Source organism: Triticum dicoccoides, chromosome 7A (assembly GCF_002162155.2).
Source record: "Triticum dicoccoides isolate Atlit2015 ecotype Zavitan chromosome 7A, WEW_v2.0, whole genome shotgun sequence".
In the NCBI taxonomy this organism is placed as follows: domain Eukaryota; kingdom Viridiplantae; phylum Streptophyta; class Magnoliopsida; order Poales; family Poaceae; genus Triticum; species Triticum dicoccoides.
Window position 1 is genome coordinate 86,504,475 of NC_041392.1, and position 14,710 is coordinate 86,519,184.

General features: G+C 44.7%; 1 protein-coding gene and 1 pseudogene across 2 annotated transcripts; both read left to right on the forward strand.

Moving 5' to 3' along the window:
* Nucleotides 1–1,130: 1,130 nt before the first annotated feature.
* LOC119330850 lies at nt 1,131–3,202 on the forward strand (annotated as a pseudogene).
* Nucleotides 3,203–9,346: 6,144 nt separating this feature from the next.
* On the forward strand, nt 9,347–14,615 carry LOC119332635 (protein FAR1-RELATED SEQUENCE 9-like). Of its 2 annotated transcripts, XM_037605799.1 has the most exons (6): nt 9,347–9,701; nt 9,783–11,903; nt 11,979–12,109; nt 12,198–12,269; nt 13,789–13,861; nt 14,099–14,615. In XM_037605799.1, the coding sequence occupies exons 2-5, from the start codon at nt 9,836–9,838 to the stop codon at nt 13,849–13,851; spliced, it is 2,334 nt and encodes a 777-aa protein (XP_037461696.1). In that variant the 5' UTR covers nt 9,347–9,701; nt 9,783–9,835; the 3' UTR covers nt 13,852–13,861; nt 14,099–14,615. The 2 variants fall into 2 exon arrangements, with proteins under 2 accessions (XP_037461696.1, XP_037461695.1); XM_037605798.1 differs by lacking the exons at nt 13,789–13,861; nt 14,099–14,615 and adding an exon at nt 13,167–13,779.
* The last annotated feature ends 95 nt before the right edge of the window (nt 14,616–14,710 follow it).

Consider the following 14,710-nt stretch of genomic DNA (forward strand, 5'->3'; position numbering starts at 1 on the left):
ACAGTTTGGCAACTATCCATCTCACGAACCACCCCAAGCCAGCCAATTGCCAATGCCTGGATAGTTCGACCAGATACATATCAGATAGTCGGGCTAACTATTTATTCCCCTTTTTTACTTCTTTGACTTAGGATATTTTATGAAATTTTGGAATAGGCATAAAATTTGAAGATCATGAAATGAGCAGATCATTCGCATCCCTTTGACCCCTCTTAATAACATGGGATCCCTATGACTTAAGAACAAAAGTAGAAAAAAATGTGCTTGATCTCGTGTTGCCTACGGAGCACCTTCCATGGGTTGAGGACCATTTTCGTGTTGCCCGTAATACTTTTCTTGATTCTTTTGGTTTCTTCTTTACTCTTACATTTTTTTGTTTATTTTAAATATTCTTTTTTTTCTTTTTTCCGGTTCTATTTTATGTTTTCATTTTCCTTTTATAATTACTTTTTTGTGTTACATTTTTTCGATTATTTTTCTATTTACTTCTGTTATATTATTAAAACAAAATATAAACATTGTCGAAACATACACAAATATGTTTTACCAAAAATGTGTGAACACTTTCTAAACTTACATGATTTCTTAAAAAGGGATAAAACACTTTATAAAATCTCATAAACATTTCCCTAAAATTCCAAACATTGTTTTAGTTGCATGAACATTTTTTACAATAAGTAAACATTTTTTAAATGTATGGACACCTTTTCAATACGTGAGTACTCCCTCCGTTCCGAATTACTTGTCGCAGGTATGAATGTATCTAGATGTATTTTAGTTTTAGATACATCCATTTCTGCGACAAGTAATTTGGAACAGAGGGAGTACTATTTTAAAATACATGGATATTCTTCAAAATACATGATCTTTTTCTCTTATTTATCAGTATAAAATTGAATATTATTTTAACAGGTCCATTTTGGCAGCGCTGTGGTGGGCTGGCCGCAATTTCATTCCATTGCCCAAAACACTAAACATTTCACCTGTATGGACTTAGAAGGCCTTTCCCGTGTGCGCCGCGGTGTCTTTCCGGTCCTGCACGGCCCGTGCTCATCTCGAAAAGAAAAAATCTCCACACACAAAAAAAAGGCCAGGGAGGGACTATGCAAGTGCAACCGCAAACGCTTGCCCTTTCCTCCAAGAAAGAAACGAAAACTCCGGTCGAAAAAGAAAAGAGAGAAAGAAACGAAAACAACAGCCGGCCGAAGCCTCCGCTGCGCCGCCGCCGGCACAGGAGCCAAGCAGCGCCTCCCTTCGTCGAGCAGCAACGCCGCCGCCCGGAGCTACGCCGGCAACCAACCCATAGGCAGGTAGCCACCACTCCTCCCTCCTTCCTCTCGCATCCTCCGTTTGTTCCCCTTTTTCCCCCTGATTTTTATATTGGACGAGTACTTGCTGTAGATTTGATATCCTGAGAATATAGTGATGATTATTTCTTGATGTGTACTTGCTGCATGATTTTTCCAGCGCATGTTCAAGTTTACATGTGAAAGGATTTTGCTTGATAGGTGTTTGTCATAATGCTTATAAGGGCAAATGTATATGCAAATTGTAGTTTGAATTTATTTCAGATGATCAAATGTTTTACATGTTGAAGTGAAACACGCAATGCCTGACGATATATGAAAAGGAAAAGATTAAGTTGTTTTATCTGAATCAAAGCTTAGGAGTAAATGCAATTTGAGAGAGCGGGAGCTTTGTCTTGGTTATACTGGACGAAATTGGTTAACGCATTAGTACTACTATACTGGTATTGTTGGCATCATAGATGTCCCAACTCTTGTTTATGATTGGGAATATAGTGGTACTGTTGCGCTGTATTGTTGATTTCAATAGTCAGACCTAATATGTTACCTGATTAAAGTGATTGGTTCTCCTTTTGGATGTTAGCTGACTGTTCTTAAGGTTCCACCTTTTGTGTTATGCCATGATAGATATACAGCTAACTAATGATTTGAGTTGCTGCTCAATATTCATTTTACACTTATTAAAAGTATAATTCTATCTCTTTGGAACTTGGAGTCAGAACAGGGCATCAACATTGTCAATTGGAGAGGCTTGGAGCTGCTTTGGCATCCACAGTAGAGCAAACACAAGAAGGTAATCTGCTGTTCCTAGCTTCTATACATTTTTTTTGTGAATTAAAAAAAACTAAAATGTATCCCTGTATTGGCGCTTTTCCAAAATGGCGAAGTTACGTATCCGGCCCGATACTGCTACACATACCCGTACCGGTGCATTTTAGCTACTTATTTAGTAGAAGTACTTACCTAACGAATTATGTTGAACTTATGGTCACTGTATTCCCCTTTCGTTTCATATGTCAGTTGTGCATCACAGATTTGTCTCTGTTCCTTCTGAGTCAGTCCCACCTCAAGTTGATTACTGCCGCCGTGCGATTTCTATATTGCACTCTCTTAAATCCCAGTTTGATGAAGTAGATAATGCTCATTTTTTGGTTTTAAGTTTGCGGTAGTCAAGTATGACAAACGGCATACGGTTCTTCTTTCCCTTATTAAATATGTAGAGTAGCTGCAGTGATGCAGAAGTTGACTTCGAGATCCATATTACCTTGATCTCCTCTTCGGAATATGTACATCAACCTTTTCTCCATTGGTTTGTTTCAGTATCGACATGGATTCCAGCAATACACAGTCTGAAGGTTCTCAGTCACCTGTTCCTCCTAAAAACCCTACCATGTCGTCGTGCCGGAAGAAGAAAACTGATGATGATGCTACCTTCTCGAAGATGTGAAAGAGCACATTGACGAGTTCATCCATGCCTCCATGGACGAGCACAAGACCTGCTTCAAGAAGACCATCCAGAAGGTATTTGCGCTGACACTGAAACTCGAAACTTTTGTGGCTCTGGCTTGTTTAACTTTGGTGTGTTGATGATCAAGCCACTTGCTTTGTGTCGCTCAGATGTTCGGGATGTCGAAGGCTGTTGCGGAGCGGTCCGCTGCAGCGAAGGAAGCTGAAGTCGAAAGCGCTTTGCCTCGTAAGACCAGTGTGTCCCAGTAGGAGGTTGCATTGGTGGTGGCCGGTTCTTGCTTTCTGGTGACCTAGTTCTTGTATCAGGAATCTAGCTAGTGTTTTGTTTTCCCTACTGTTGCTGTATGGTCACTATATATTTTTCTGTGAGAAATGTTGAATAATATTAACATGAATATAACCTGAGACTGGAGCACTGGCTTTCTCTATCAGATAAATATGTACAGGGATGCTGATAGCTTAGCGAAATATTTAGCGGCCAACATTCAAAGATAAAGCAAATTTCGCTAAGCTATCAGCTACATGGTTGCTATTTCTTCTCTCGTGGATGGCCTGGCAATGCTCAAAACTCAGCTGCTTGGGCAACAATCTCTTTGACGGTCGCATCATTAGTGCCCACATATGTAACGCCCACGATGCGGCTATATCTCCCACGTGTCGGAGCACGACTTAGAGGCATAACCGTATTATAAGCAATGTCGCAAGAGAGATAATCTTCACACAACCCATGTAATACATAAGGGAAAGAGATACATAGTTGGCTTACAATCGCCACTCACACAAAACATGAATAAAGCATTACATCATCCAGATACAATCAAGGTCTGACTACAGAACCAAAATAGAAGAAGACTACCCCAAATGCTACCCAGATCCCCGATCGTCCCAACTGGGCTCCACTACTGAACAACTGGAAACGGAACAACAAAACGAACACGAACTCCATCGAGCTCCTCCTTGAGCTCGGTTGCGTCATCTGCACGGTATCATTGGCACCTGCAAGCTGGTTTTGGAAGTATCTGTGAGTCACGGGGACTCAGCAATCTCACACCCTCGCGATCAAGACTATTTAAGCTTATAGGTAGGGTAAAAGGTATGAGGTGGAGCTGCAGCAAGCGACTAGCATATATGGTGGCTAACATACGCAAATGAGAGCGAGAAGAGAAGGAAAAGCACGGTCGAGAAACTATGATCAAGAAGTGATCCTAGAACAACCTACGTCAAACATAACTCCAACACCGTGTTTACTTCCCGAACTCCGCCGGAAAGAGACCATCAGGGTTACACACGCTGTTGATGCATTTTAATTAAATTAAAGTGTCAAGTTTTCTACAACCGGACATTAACAAATTCCCATCTGCCCATAACCGCGGGCACGGCTTTCGAAAGTTCAAATCCCTGCATGGGTGTCCCAACTTATCCCATCACAAGCTCTCACTGTCAACGAAGGATATTCCTTCTCCCAGGAAGACCCGGTCAGGCTCGGAATCCCGGTTACAAGACATTTCGACAATGGTAAAACAAGACCAGAAAAGCCACCCGAATGTGCCGACAAATCCCGATAGGAGCTGCACATATCTCGTTCTCAGGGCACACGGGATTGTCCAAGGTTCCGGTAGGCCAGCCCAGAGTTGCCCCTGGAGGCCACCGGCAGCTGACATGTTGGACCAACACTCAGAGGAGCACTGGCCCGGGGTTTTAAATAAAGATGACCCTTGAGTCTGCAGAACCCAAGGGAAAGAAAAGGCTGGGTGGCGAATGGTAAAACCAATGTTGGGCCTTGTTGGAGGAGTTTTATTCAAGGCGAACTGTCAAGGGGTTCCCATTATAACCCAACCATATAAGGAACGCAAAATCCGGAAACATAACACCGATATGATGGAAACTAGGGCGGCAAGAGTGGAATAAAACACCAGGCATAAGGCCGAGCCTTCCACCCTTTACCAAGTATATAGATGCATTAATTAAAAAAGATATATTGTGATATCTCAACAATAAAACATGTTCCAACATGGAACAAACTTCATCTTCACCTGCAACTAACAACGCTATAAGAGGGGCTGAGCAAAGCGGTAACGTAGCCAAACGACGGTTTGCTAGGACAAGGTGGGTTAGAGGTTTGACATGGCAATATGGGAGGCATGATAAAGCATGTGGTAGGTATCGTAGCATAGGCATAGCAAAAGAGCGAGCAACTAGCAAGTAAAGATAGAAGTGATTTCGAGGGTATAGTCATCTTGCGTGAGATCCCGCAAGGAAGAAGAACGAGTCCATGAAGAAGACAAGCGGACGAAGTCGAACGGATCCTCACAAATCGACGTTATCGGAACTAATCCGAAGAAGCAACACCGGAAAGAAGTAAACAACATAGTAAACAACCATCACGTCAACATGGCATGATGCACAACCAAGTATGATGCGTGTCCGGTTTAAATATGCATGGCATGGCAAAGTGCAACAAACAACACTACAAATTAACTGGAGCTCAATAAGCCACGGAGTTGCATATTGAAGAAAACACCACATGACTTATTTAGTTCTCTCTCGTTTAGGTACTCAATAATATTAAATGTTGGTTAACATGGCAAGAGGTGAAGCATAACAAAAACTATACCATCTAAACAATTTAAATGGGGCCGGATATAACAAACAACAAACCCAGTAAAACCCCATATGCATTAGTAATTTAAAGCAAACAACAATTTTAACCATTTAAATGTTATTATCATGATGAAAATGACATGTGCAAGTTTATGCAAGTTTTATGAAAATATTGATAAGAGCATTATGAAGCATTTGTCACCGTGGCGGAAAGAAAGGGGTCCCACGGCGACGCTAACGGAAACGGTGCCACGGCAACGTTCTGGTTCCGGAAACTCGATTGAGAAGCCGGTGGAAAAGAACAAGTGTGACAGGAGCGTGTCATGCGAAGAACGGTGGGGTGCTCCCGGTTACCGGGTTCCCACGTGTCGACGGCATGGCAAACGAGGAGGAACAACTAAGGTTCACGGGCGAATACAACAACCAACCATGCATCTCATACAACACATGCATTTGGTCCACGAGCTTCGTCTCGGGGTTATACCTTCGGAGCGTGCAAAGGGGACGGTTCTCATACGGCGGTAGGGGTAGACGTGTCGAAGGGGAAGTAGTTTTTCACGGGGTCGTCGTGGGAAGTAGCGGTTCACGCGACGGTAGTTGAACTTGACGTTTGCGTTACACGGGTCTTCGACGACGGTCGTCGTACATGGTTCGGAGTGGTACTTGCATCTTCGGACTTGTCGGTCTCGATTCTTGCGACGGTAGCGGTATACGTCTCGTTTTCAGAGAGGTACTTGGGGACATTTGAACTTGTCGGTCTCGTCATCTCGAAGGGGTGCTTGACGTTCTTAGCGATTCCGAAGACGACGGTAGAGGTACACCTGTTGTAGGGGTATTTGTCGGATCCACGACGACGGTAGAGGTACAGATGTTCTCGCGGTATTTGGGTCGTCGTGGAACTTGGCGATTTTGTTGACCTGGTACTCGGCATATTCCCTGTTCGGTGACCGTTGGACTTGGCGTCAACAACAACAGGGGCACGACGCAGGGACTTGGCGCGATGCAGGGGCGACGGCCGCGGGACTTGGCCATGGTACAGTGGCTCCAAGAACACACCAGGGCCATCACGGAGGCCTCCATGGCCGGCGGCCATGACGAGCAGAGGCGTCGGCTGTGGCACAGGGGCGCGTGAAGGGCCATGCTTGAGGGAGCAGAGGGGAAGGATTGGGTGCTGGGGAAGAAGCAAGACGCGCCATGGTGGTGGTGGAGGAGGAACACGGCACCGGCTTCGGGGAGCTCCCTCGGGCGCGGCTGGAGGACGAAGAAACACGAGGCGCATCCAGGGAGATGGCTGCTGCACGGAGGCTCGTCGAGGGGCAGATCGGAGCTCGGGGACGGGCACATCCCTAGGCGGCGTCCTGCTGGCTTGAGGTGCCCGTGGCCATGGCAAGGAGGCGGGGAAGAAGACCAGGGCACGGGGCTCGCGCGCAGGGAGGCGGAGCAGTCTTGCGGCGAGGATGACCGGGAGCAGGGGGCGGAGCAGACGGCAACAACTCCGATGGCCGGCCGGCGCGACGAGGTGGCGTAGGGTCGGGCGTGGTGCCCTGCCGGCGGCGCTAGGAGGGGGTGAGTGGATCAGATCAAGGGAGATGAGAGGGGTTGGCGGTGCTGGGAGATCGAAGAGGGAGGAGGGGGATCGAGAGCGGGCGCGCTGGGGGGAGGTTTGGTCGTGGCAGAGGAGGAAGGAGTCAGAGGGGAACGAAGGGAGAGGGAGGAGAGGATCGAGCCAGAGGCTCTGGCGGCGCGAGAGAGCGAAGGTGAGGGAGAGAGCGAGGGTTCGGTCAGGCCTAGGGTTAAGAGACGTGGCCTTGGAGGCCGGCCTGGGTGCGGGTGGTCCAGGTGGGCCGGTGCAGAAATTGGCCTAGGGAGGCCCAGTTGGGCTCTCTGCTTTCTCTCTCTCTTTCCCATCCTTTTCCATTTAAAACAAAACAGAAAAAAAGAAAAGGAAGAGAAGGTAGGGAAGGACTCTGGGTATGGGGATAATTTTCACGAACTCGTGAAAATGTGCACGGTCCGAGAAAATAGAAAAGGTCAAGTTTGAAAGATTAAATTAAAATTCATTTGAATTTAATTCAAAAGGTTTGAACTAGGACAGGTTTAGGAGTGGCCAAACATGTTGAGAATTTAGGAGGAGCCTCGATAAAAGAGATGAGAGATATTGGCAAGGTTTGAAGGTCAAACTTGAAGAGGAATAGACATGGGAATTATTTTGCACGTGTGTTATGATGATTCCAAATTAATGAAATATTTATAATAACTCCCTAAATATTAGGAGGGTAATGTTATAAAGAGAAGTCACTCTTCCCTCGATTTAAATGGATCGAAGATCCACACAAATTATTTAGTTGAGATGCAAAAGATTTATGACATGATGCAATGCACATGATGCAAAGATGAATGCAATAAACCAACAACTCACACGACGAACACCCGGAAACCCTGAAAGGCATCTGAAGCTCCGGTCTTGGGGCGTTATAACATACCTTTCGGACATATCCTTTACTACTGCCTGCCAGTCTAATGCGATAAACAAGCACTTGACCATCAAGTCTTTAGACAGGGCTTGAGCTTCCCGGACGGCTAGAGACTTGGGTATAAAAGCTTCAGTTATACCACTGAAGGTGATCGCAGATGACCCAAGATATGTACCATTCTGGTTCCGGCAAACTCTTGCAGCGTAGATTTTTTTTTTGAGACAAACTTGCAGCGTAGATGGTGATAGGGGTTGTCTGATGGGCCGGCACACCAAGAGGGATTTGGCAACAGGTTTTGTTTGTTTCTCCTTTTTTTTTTGTTCAACCGTTTTTTTTGTTTTCTTTTGGTTTTCTTGCGATTTTTTTAGTGAAAATACATGTTTGTGTATGAACATTTGTTTCTCAAATACTTGATGAACATTTTCTCACACATACAATGATTTATTTTAATTCACGGTGATTTTTTTTAAAATATAATAATTTTTTTTGTAAAATACGTGGTTAACACTTTCCACACGATGAACATTTTTCAAATAAATTATGAATTATTTAAAAATAAATTTTAATAATATTCGCACATTTCTTTCATGTAATAAAAAATATTTACATTCTATGAGAAAACCAATGGAAAGCAGGGGGGGGGGAAGAAAATCATTGGAAAACCAAATGAGCAGATTTTCTTTAGGGGACTATGTTGCACTTTAATGATCAATGAGGCTCAACTAGCCAAACATGCTGACCAAGATGTAAAAAAGAAAGAATTTATTAAACTATCCACTTCAACATTTTTATCCATGAAAATGAAAGTATAGAAGAACCAAAAGAGTAAGGAGATCCACTTTGTTGCTGATCAATTTATGAAGGAAGCCTATGCATTACGGGAAGGGCTGAGTTTGGCTCGGTTTCTAGGATGCAGCAAAATCATTATCCAATCTGATAATTAATTATTAGGTAATTGAGATTATGAAGGATGGTGGTTTCTCGGCCACCTCACCTGCAGTTATATTTGATGATTGCAGAATTCTTGCAACTGGTTTGAGAGAGATCACCTTCGAACATTGTAATCGGGAGGCCAATGAGGTTGCTCATGAGTTAGCTAGGCCTTTTAGTGGTCATGTCGATTGTATTTGGGACGATGACCCCTCTAGCTTTTTATTTGCTAAGCTCATAATGATGTAACTGTGTTTGAGAATCAATAAAATACGTCGAATGGCCTTTGAAATCAAAAGAAGAAGTACGGTAGGTAAGGAAGACACAGAACCCTCGCAAAAAAGAAAAGAACACTTTTTTAGCGGAGGAAGACACAGCAGCTGAGAAGGCGAGCGCCATGTGCGCTACCTCGACTATCTTGCCGCTGTGAGCGGCAGATAGGTCTCCGTTAAACACGAAAGACGGGCTTCATTGATACGGCCACACCCACTACACCTCGTCTCCGGCCCATTTACCCCGGTTCACTTACAGGACTCCAACACCGGGTCCAGGCAACGCCAGCGCCGCTTTCCTTAGACCCGTTCCACCATCTCGGCCGTACACCGCACGACCAACCCCCGCCCCCGTCGCTGGGCTCCGGCGAGGCCCGCCGGCGGTCGCCCGTGAGCTCCGCAGCTAGGCTTCTCCTCTCCGCCATCCCGCAGCATCTCCTCTTCCTCTCACGAGCTATCTCGCGCGTGCTCAAGCTCCAACCCGACCCCGCTGTGCCCTAGCGCTGCCGCCGTGCGCCGTAGCTTAGCGTGACCGCCTCCGCCGACGCATCCGCCTCTCACGCGCGTCGCCGAGATTGCCTCTTGCGCTATACCTCGCGGCGTCCCTGCTATCTCCGCCCCGTCCGCAGTCTCGCACATTTGGTTTTGAGGTATGAGCTTTCACACATCCAGGTGATTAGATTGCTCAAACTCAAACTTATTAGTAATAACCTTCACAAATTACCATGTAGATCCGGTCCCTGATGCTGTTCACATGAAGGCTGGTGGAACTGCTTGAGTAGAAATGGATAGCATACCGGGCTCTCAAGAGGAATTGCTTCGAATGAGGAAAAATGGTGAGGTAGGAAAGAAGGGGGAAGACCATCGAAATGCCTTGAGCCGCAAGGAGGCGACCGAGGAGCTTATCGGTTGCATGGTCCACAGCGAGGAAGAGGCATACAAGCTGTACTGCGACTATGGACATCGAATCGGTTTTAGTGTCCGGAAGGGCAAGCAGTCCTACTTCATTGGTACCAGGGACATCCGGACAAAAGATTACTATTGCTCAAAGGAAGGGCTTAAGTACGACGAGCCTGTCACAGAAGCGAATTTCAACCGGCCAGACACAAGAACGAATTGCAAGGCGATGGTCCGCTTTAGAGTCGATGAGAAAGGGCGTTGGACCGTCATACGCTTTGTTCCCCTGCACAATCACCAGTTGGCTAAACCTGGGGAGAGGCATCTGTTGAGATCCGCAAAGTCATTTGCTGTTGGAAAATCAGGTGTTATAGATCCAGCAGAATCTGCTGAATCACATGCAGGGAATGGTTCCTCTGATAGGACCGTGGGTGATATTAGTGAGCCTCCAGGCTACACTACAAGGGATTGCTACAATCATGACAACGTGCAGAATATAACGCTAATTGGGGCAGGAGACAGCCAAAGCCTTGTAAGCTACTTCAAGCGTAGAACCAACGAGGAAGGAATGTTCTATTGGGATGTCCAAGTTGATCAAGAAGGCCGCATGACTAACTTCTTCTTCAGGGATGGTAAAAGTAGAAGTGATTATGACTGCTTTGGAGATGCTGTTATATTTGACACAACCTACCGCACAAATAAATATAGCCTGATATGTGCCCCTTTTGTTGGAGTTAACCACCATTGGCACAATGTTGTTTTTGGATTCGCATTCCTGTTAGATGACTCCACAGCTTCCTATGTTTGGCTATTTAAATCATTTTTGGAGTCAATGGGTGGCCGATCACCAAAATCGATTTTCACTGACCAGGATGAGGCTATTATGCAGGCAGCCGAGCAGGTGTTTCCTAACACGCAGCATTGCTTCTCCTACTGGCATATTCTGAAGAATGCACAGTCTCATTTAGGCACTGTAAATACTTCTCAAGCATTTCAAAATATGTTTATGAAGTGCATGCAAGGATGTGACACAGAAATGGAGCTTCAGGAATCTTGGGATGCTATGCTTGATGAATACAAACTACAGGATAATGATTGGCTTAATGGCCTTTATAAGTTTCATAACAGATGGTGCTCGGTATTTAACAAAGATACTTTTGATGGTGGGATCAATTCATCCCAGTGGGGAGAAGTCTCAAACAATATCCTCACTGGAGTTGCTGATGAATCTACTTCTATAACAAGATTTGCTCTCTTGCTGGAAAAGGTTGTGAAAACACTACGTAGAAATGAGTCAGAAGAGGATTTTCGCTGCAGCCAAACTGCTCCAGTTCGTGCAATCAAGCACAGTACAGTTCTGAAGCAGGCTGCGGAATCTTATACACATAGGATGTACAAGTTATTTGAGGCTGAATTTCTGGATGGATGTGGAGCAACTTCATGTCATGAAAATTCCTGTGGTGGAAGCTTATTGAGGTTTGAAATAACAATGCAGGGCAGGGGTTCAAAAATGTGGACTGTTCTTCTTGATACATCCACAATGGAAATCTCTTGTGGTTGCGGAAAGTTTGAAAGGATGGGCCTTCTTTGTTCTCATGCTCTGAAAGCCTTCAGCCTGCAGAATGTGGATATGGTTCCTGAAAAGTACATCTTGAAACGATGGACGAAAGATGCCAGGAGAAGCATGTATAATCTCAGTCAAGAAGATTCAACACAACAAGAATGTACCGAGGCTGAACTTGCGTATCGCAATCGCGCAATGCAGTATGCGTATAACCTTGCATTGAAGAGCCAGGAACTGGAAGAAGCAAGAAAGATATTCTGGGACTCCCTTGAAACAGGAGAGAAGGCACTTGAAGTGTTCTTCGAAATGAGAAATCTGCACGCTCAATCTGCCAAAGACGCCAGTACAAGGGAGAAGAAGAAGAAGAAAATACCTAAAGGACCAAGCACCAGTAAGTAACAACTCTCAAGTCTCCTCGTGCTTTTAAAACATCCTTTTTGCATTAAAAAAATACGCCACTGTGCAGAAAAAGCAAAGCAAGCCCTGGCATCTTCCTCGGCTGCTCCAGTACTAACCGCCCAAACTAGTGAGCAGCAGTTTCAATCTGCACAAGATGCAAATGGTAATGCAACCATTGGAAGATCATATTACTATCAGGTACACATAAATATGTACGAAATATTATCTTTCCTTCTGGCATTTAAGATTTAACTGATCTCATACCAGCATGGTTCATGTTTTGCAGGTTTTTCCAACTCCTATGCAACCAAACCAGATCTTCATGCATCCGAATACAATGCCTGTTTGTGCACCACAGGTATTCTGGTTGGCAGATTGGCCTGAGCAAAATTTGTTTTGTCTGTTATTCCACTGTGCATTAGCATTATTACCAAACAGCACTTTGGAACTCATAAATAGAAATTTTGTGACAATAAATTCGAACAATGCTTCTATACATAAGTACATGTTCGAGGGAAATATACATAAGTACATGACAGACGCAGATTTTGGCTCACGGGAGTTGGAGAAGCCGTAATCAGGTCCGGACGTAATCCCTCGGGATTGTTGTAGTAAATGCTACAAAATTCACTCTAACTGACATACCAGATGCATACACCCACTAAGGCCCTGTTTGGTTCCAAATAAGTCACCAACTTATAAGTCGAGAAGTGAAAAAAGTGACTTATTTTGCCAAACGGACCCAACTTATAAGTCATAAGTTGCTCCACCCCAACTTAAAACTTATAAGTCACCCCCTTTTGCGTGGGTCCCATCACCTTTACATAAAAAACAAGGTGGAAAGGTGTGGTCAGGTGACTTATAAGTCAGGTGACAACCAAACGGGCATGACTTATAAGTCACTGGTTTTAAGTCACCTGACTTATAAGTCAGGTGACTTATTGGAACCAAACAGGCCGTAAGTAATACATCATAGATGGAAGGATAGTCAATTAATGCGTCACTGTTTAGTACTCCCTCCGTTCCATATTAGTTGTCGCTGATTTAGTACGAACAGGAAAAATTAAATTCCCAAACTGTTATCTATGTCATCTATCATGCAATAATCAAAGAAATGCCTAAGTTACCCATCCCTGTAACCCTCCATATAGGGCTGGTCTCGCGCGAGCTCTATCACTGTTCATCTTCCCCGTTACTGCCTCCATTAGAAACAAACTCCATCCTGCTCCCCACCCTCATATTCTGATGGATCCAGGTTCTTCAAAGCAGATTGGTAATATATTGGTGCACACCACCCAGCCATGTAGAGCAGAGGGACCTTGGTTGGACCTGGTGATAACGATGCGGACATGGTGATGGACCTTGGTTGGAGCCAAAGAAAGTGTAGGTTTTTAGATCAAGATGGCGTCTGACTCTGGAGAAGGGGAGTGGTGGTGATGAAAAGGAACTGTGCGTACGGTTGTTTGGTGGTTGGAACAAAATAGGTGATTTCTGGCTGGTGGGACAAGTCTGTGTACCATGGTACAAAACATACTAGCTTGTAATAAATTGGTACAGGGAAGTATATATGGGTGGAATACATAAAGTAGCATACGATCCCAAGGATAGTGCAGGGTGAGGATATAGATGCATGGACCACCTGGAGCTCCAATGCAATTACCAATACATGACTCTGTACTTTTGTAGACTGAACTGAGCAAACCTTCAGGACGTCGACAAGTATGCCATACTATTTTCTATTTTCTGGTATTAGAGCCCGTAGCACTTGTACCATCTCTTAACTTGGTAGATGGGTTTACGATTCCACTGCCATTACAGACAGCGTTAATAAAAAATGCTGAAAGGCTCTTGGCTTCTTGTGCACTTATGACCAACAGGATTTGTCAGCATATGCTGCGGTGCGTCCTAATTCAAATTTCGGCGGCGCAAAGAACATCTAAAGGACACAAGGTATACAATTTTTTTCAGTTCAGTAACTTGATTAGCAATATTGCTTCTGCCACTCTGCACAGAACTAGGATGGTAGGACCAGGCTTGTATCTCGCTTTTCTTGAATACCTTGAGCATCATAAGCTAGATTTGAATCCTGTGTTAGCAAGGGTTCAAACCCCTACTACACACAAGAGGCGTAACGCATATTGCAGTTTGAAATTTCTACACTGATCTGTTGTTGCTCTTAACTTCCAGGGTCTGCTAGATGTGTTTCTTTACAATTTTTTGTTGGAGATGGCTACTGCCAAGTACCCAGCCCTGCAAGTACCAACCGCCGGGCGTGGATCTTTTGTCGAACCGTTACAGAGGGATCATGGTTCCAGCGATGCTGCTCTTGAGAGGAGTGGCTATTCTGTCCTGTGCCATTTCTTTTCTACCGAGGGTGGAGTCTAGGATTAATTAGGCATCCCATTTGCGGTGTGACCTTTTGGGCGTAGGCAATTATAGCATGTAAGTTGTAATTGTACATGAGTAGCCATTAATTAGCTATTAACAGGACCGCTGGATGGAGTCCAGGAACCCTTGGCCGAGAAACGCAATATGGTGTAATTTTCAACAAAAGCAAAATTGCTCTTCATTTCTTGCTCGAGTTGGAGCAGGAGGAATGCGAGGCCTCGGCAATCTCTGCAAGCTGACCTTGAGTGCTTTGTGTTGTTACCAAATTGTTCTAGACCATGATTAACATGATTAAGATTCTCAGGCTGGTTCTATATTTGATGGACGGCGCTTGCATATTGTGATTTTAACTGGCCTTGTATGTTGCATCTTCTATTTTCCCTTGGTATATGCAGAGCACCAGCCACTCAA

What these genes read in the sequence shown, in the direction of transcription:
- LOC119332635 (XM_037605798.1), top strand. Translation starts at nt 9,836, where the DNA reads ATGGATAGCATACCGGGCTCTCAAGAGGAATTGCTTCGAATGAGGAAA. An exon ending in GAAGATCATATTACTATCAG is followed by an intron (nt 12,110 to 12,197) that starts GTACACATAAAT and finishes CATGTTTTGCAG; the next exon opens with GTTTTTCCAACTCCTATGCA. An exon ending in TGCCTGTTTGTGCACCACAG is followed by an intron (nt 12,270 to 13,166) that starts GTATTCTGGTTG and finishes TGATGGATCCAG; the next exon opens with GTTCTTCAAAGCAGATTGGT.